We start from the raw sequence: 5,574 nt of genomic DNA on the forward strand, positions 1-5,574 counted from the left end.
CCACCTATGATACTACTTTATGATACTATGCACTATGGATGTAGTATCATACACTAGTATCATATGCATGATACTAGTATATGTTACTCCCCACTATGACCAGCCTAAGAAGTAGTGCTACTACTCCAAACAAAAGCCAAATTTACTGGATTTTGAACACCCTTGATGCACGCTACAGCTATAGCTCCCAAACACGACCAGATCTACAATTTCCCCCTCTCTTCCTCCCCCCATTGATGCACCACTGGTCTGTAAGAGCAAAAGTATTAATGGAGATCACAGGATGGCAGTAAACCGCAGCAGGTACCCGCTCCTTTAATCGTCTCCTTAACGCCCCCCACCTACCGTCGCCCAGGCCGATCGATGAGCTGCCACCACTTGAATGACGCTGCCTCCCCGGCTATAAAACCTCCCGCCACCTTTCTTCCTCCTCCACCTCCCACAGAGCTAGAAGCAGCAAGCAAGCAAGGCAAGCAGCCACTCACACACTAGCCAGGAGCAAGAGCACCAGTTCACGAGCAAGCTAGCGATGGAGAAGTCTACCAAGATGGTGGCGGTGCTCGTCCTCGCCGTGCTGGCCGCGGCGACCAGCGCCGAGGCGAGGAACATCAAGACGACGGAGGCGGCGTCCGCCAGCAAGGACGCGGTCCTGCAGCCGACGACCTTCCCGCCCTTCGATCGCCTCGGCAGCGGGTCGCCGGGGTTCGGCGGGCTCCCCGGCAGCAGCGGCATGCCGGGATTCAGCCTCCCCGGCAGCAGCGGCGCCACCCCGGCCTTCGGCAGCATCGGCAGCATGCCCTTCCTTGGCGGCAGCTCCCCCGGCCTCGGCGGCTTCGGCGGCATGCCGGGCTCCCCCGCTGCAGCTGCCGTCGACGAGCACGCCAAGAAGCCGTGAAAAGCTGAGGGCGGCTGTTGATAGCTAGATCCGCTGGTGTGTGGCAAGCACTGACGGGGCGCATGGTTGATGGTTCGGTAGTGCTACTCGTAGCGTGCATGCATGGTTCTGTGGGCGCTATACGCCGCGCGTACGTACGTTTGGAGAACTCGATTTGTTTGTTGTGTTTGTCGCTTAATTACGTCGTTAGGTCAATCTCTATCGGTCGTTCGTGTTAAGTTCTTTGTATCTGTAGTAGTGGAGCATGTTCTTGAGGCATATGAATAATGCTAGATGTACGTGTCAGCTTGTGCCGTGGTATGCAATGATGAAATGAAATGGAGTATTATTGTACTAGTAATCTTTTGTTGGTTTACTTGTTAATTACGAGCTTGACTACCATTTGGTTGGAACAGCAAACTCGCATTGTGTTTTGGTCGGAGTATATTGCTAAGCTCAGTAGTGTCGATTGGCTGAATGAAACTTGACGATCTAGACAAGTTTTTCTTAAGTCCTCATCACCATTGGAGATTTCCTAGCTGAAGTGCATCAACAGATATCTTGAACGGTACTGGAGTAAAAAAAATTGAAGGGAAAAAGAAAGAGATGTCTTTAGATGACACGAGTTGGAAGCCCAATTAACACGGCCCAGTTAATTAGCTACTCCCTCCGTTCGCATCTAAAAATTACCCCCTCTGTCTCATAATATATGCAAAATTATCTTATATTATGAGATGAAGGAAGTAATACTGTACTAGTATAAATTAAGACCAAGACAGAGGGTGAATAAAACACCACTGCTCGGCAATAGTGAGAAGGAAAAATAAATTATTATCAAAACTGAAAAGAAAGAGCGCTAGCTAGCTTTGAAGTTACCACATGGCATTGCAGGTTGCAGCACGTACAGGCAGTACTGCTGTCGATGTAAATCAGCTGCAGGCTGTAGGGGTAGGGGTGGGAGTAACTATTCTCGCATTTATGTACATTACCTCATTCTACGTATAAGGAGTAGTAGTCATGCCTCTGTATCCAAACCGCTATACATACAACACTTGGGCCCAGTTCTTTTGTCAGAATCTGGGAATTCTCCCAGAATCCGACTCTTACCAAGCTTCTCTCAGAATTTTGAGCCCAGTTTGTTTTACAATCCTATCTAATTAGACCCTAACTAGATAGGATTGTAAAACAAATGTGGCTCAAAGATTTTGGGGAAGCTGGATAGGGGTCGGGTTCTGAGAGAATCCTCTGATTCTGGCAAAATAACTGGGCATTGTTATTCTACCTTCGTACGACAAGAAATCCAACGGCTTACTGCATTTTGCCTCTATAGGTGTGGATTTTCCTTTCCAACAAAAACAAAGTATGTAAAAAGACGACATATACCAACTGAGCTGCCCCGCGTCGTCCACGTGGGCGACACAAGCGGCCTGCAGATCCATTTTTTCGGCGAGCTTCTGCCTAAGCGTCCTCTCATCGTTGCTGCCGTCGCCGCCGGGTTTGCCTGTGTGGCCGATGGCTGTTCGTGTTGCTATTCGACGAGGTGTGGCGATGTATAGGTAATGGCTTTGATGCAGTACAGGTGGTCATGATGTAGCAGCAAACAGTTCGTTCTAGGGCACGGGCGGCTGCGCGCCTTCCTAATCTTTCACACCGTCGGGTTGCAGCAAGCGCCCATGTGGCGGTGGAAAGGAAAGGGAGCAACACCGCCATGTCCTTCAACTTGGAGAGCCGGTGTGCTCTAGAGGAAGTCGTCACCTGCGCCGCCGGCTGGCATGTGTGGTGACCATGTAGCAGATGTTGCCACCGTCGCAAGCGATCTGGCCTGCGCGCACCATGCTTGGTTGGTTGGCGCTATCTTTGTGGCCGTGTCATCGACTCGACGGTAGGCGCCGGAAGGTCGGAGGGGCTTCGACCTTCGGATCCGGTGAGGTTCGCGTTGAACATGGGAGAACTGGTAGAAGATCAAGACAAAGACTTTCAGAGGGTAGCCTACAAGGCAAGGTTCATCACAACCTACTCAACTAAGACAAAGCCCAAAATTGCTTGTGGTTGCACATGGAAGCAACTATTCATGAAACCGGTTGGTCTTTTTAAGCCTTAACGGCTGTCCACTAGTGTGCAATGCCATAGGTGAATCTTTTAAGAAATCACATTCTCCATGATGCTAATTGTACCTCACCACTTTATAATTACTATTCCATCCACGTACCACGAATTTAGTTGGTCTTCCTTACTACATTATCATTCATAAATTCCCACGAATTACACTTCACCGAAGTATCCGCCTACTTCAGCAAATTAAGCAAACTACAACGACGACAGACAAGTAATTAGAACTCGGACCTACTTATTGAACTACAGTGGGATCATACTTGCATATTTAGGATATATAAAGATGCTCATACGTACTACTCAAAAATATACTAAATGCTTAGAAAAGATGTAGGTAAATGGACATGCACGAAAGAATGTGACTTGCCTTGGTGCCGGTGATGATACTCTAATTCATTAAGTAAGCGGCTTCGCACTCCAAACAATCTATCATAGAATGAAACAAATTTGTAAACAATTATAATTAAGCATGCAAATAAAATTACTTGCAAAGATAGCAAACAAAACTCAACAAAACATATTATTCCCTTTGATCCAAATTAATCGACGCAACCTCTATACAATGTAAGTAAGATATTGTATAGAGGTTACGTCAATTAATTTGGATCGGAGGGACTAGTATATATAGCCTTAGCTAATATAGGGTATGTGCAGAAGTGCAGCTATAAAAGCGAAAGGCATAAAAGATACATCATATACATGACATAGGAATGATTTTGATGTGTACTATTAACGGCTTAGTAGATAGGATTTGATCAGGCTTCCATCATGCAAACAGAAACAACTAAATTGGATCTCCAGATTGCAAGATATGGCTAAAATAATATATAAATTTGAATTTGCATTGATCACATTTGAATAATTAAAAATGTTAAACTAATAGGTCATAAGCACTCCAAGACTACCAATTTGCAAAATGTTCGTCTTCTTTGGAGCTACAGTTGAAAAGTTAGAATGCTAGAAGTTTCGTGGGATTTTCTGCAAAATAGTGTGACACGTGGCAGCATCAGACTAGTTGATACCGATTCATGGCTAAATAAGATAGTCGTCCTATTTAAATGAAAATGGACAGACCAGATCAAAAGATACCGATTCACGCTCAAACAGAATAACAACCGTTGGATTTAAGTGCACATCTAGGGCCAAGTTCAAACAACAATTTGGCAGAAATAAATTCTAATTTGCACAATCTATTTCTAAACAGACGAATGAGAATGAGATGGGGCGGTAGTGGACAGTGGCGGCCATGGAGAAGACAAGTGGCACGACGACTCGGGTCAAATGTGGCATGGTCTCCGACGGTTGTCAGGGTTAAAGTTGTCGCAGTCATCACGGCGGTGTGGTTGGTGATCTGGACGGGTGTGGAGTGCTCGGCGGTGCTCTGGTGTGGTTGGGTGTGCACTATTTAGACGATGTGGTGTTCCATGGACAAAAACAGTATGCCAAAACGACGCGGAGCAGCAAGGCAAGAAAAGAGAGAAAGAGATGATCATAAAACTAACGACCCTCGATGCCCATACTGTTTTGAGAAAGGAATTAGGCCCGGGGCCTAAAATGGTCGCGATCTGTTTGGTGTGTTACTGGGCTGAAACACTGTTCCGGTCTAGTTAGGATAGGATTTCATAATAAAATTAGTCTAGAAATTGATTTTGGCTCAAATAATAGTCTAATATATATATTTTCAGAAAATACCAGAAATTTGCAAAAAATAATACTCATATAGAGCCTAGAAAAATTATTCCCAACTCAAAGTGCAATTTTGTAAATTCATTTTATTTTATACAGCTAGTTTGGACCAAATAATAATTCTATTTGTAGGGTTTATTTAATTCCCATGACTGGATTTATCCACTCCAAATGACATCTTAACATTTTCTCACTCTTTTCATAAGGAAAATAAGTGATATTATCTTCTCTCTTTTAGTTCCTTGAGTGGAAAAAAAATAAGGCAGCCCGGTGCATGTAGCTCCCGCTTGCGCAAGGTCTGGGGAAGGTCCGGCCACTTTGGGTCTATTGTACGCAGCCTTTCCCTATATTTCTGCAAGAAACTGTTTCCATGAGTCGAACCCGTGACCTCTTGGTCACAAGGCAACGCACCAAGGCTCCCCTTGGTTGAAGATAGTTTAAATTTAAATGTCCTAGAAAGTCCAAATATGCATTTAAATAATAAGATGTAAATTAATGCTTTTATAAACGTCCTAATAATTAATAAAAGTGGGATGTTACATCTTGTGTGGTCTTTGTGGTTGTTGCTAGAAACCCATGGTGCTTTGATGCCATGGATCGATTCATCATCCACCGGAATAATGATGATGGGACGATGTCATTTTAGTGATCGAATCATCGTTGAAAGTAAATGATGAGATGGTCATGTTTGGAGATGCAGTTCGCCAAAGTGAAAGAAAACTTACTTCGTATGCCCTTGTTCAGGTATTGAATACTTGCAGTGCAACACTTATTGCTTCTACAAAACTCATAGTTAGGTCTTTTGCCATCCATATCCATTTCAAGTGTCACACTGATTTAAATGATCTTATATTTCTTTACAGAGAGAGTACCTTTTAGGAAGTGATCTAAATGGTCGTATA

General features: G+C 44.5%; 1 protein-coding gene across 1 annotated transcript; it reads left to right on the top strand.

Annotated features, from left to right (window-relative positions):
• The first annotated feature begins 422 nt into the window (after positions 1-422).
• On the top strand, positions 423-1,235 carry LOC119267765 (MFS18 protein-like). The gene has a single exon (XM_037549203.1). It carries the CDS (start codon positions 530-532, stop codon positions 893-895), a length of 366 nt encoding a protein of 121 aa, XP_037405100.1. The 5' UTR covers positions 423-529; the 3' UTR covers positions 896-1,235.
• Positions 1,236-5,574: the final 4,339 nt, after the last annotated feature.

This window comes from Triticum dicoccoides, chromosome 3A (assembly GCF_002162155.2).
Source record: "Triticum dicoccoides isolate Atlit2015 ecotype Zavitan chromosome 3A, WEW_v2.0, whole genome shotgun sequence".
Classification (NCBI taxonomy): Eukaryota; Viridiplantae; Streptophyta; class Magnoliopsida; order Poales; family Poaceae; genus Triticum; species Triticum dicoccoides.

What these genes read in the sequence shown, in the direction of transcription:
- LOC119267765 (XM_037549203.1), top strand. Translation starts at nt 530, where the DNA reads ATGGAGAAGTCTACCAAGATGGTGGCGGTGCTCGTCCTCGCCGTGCTG.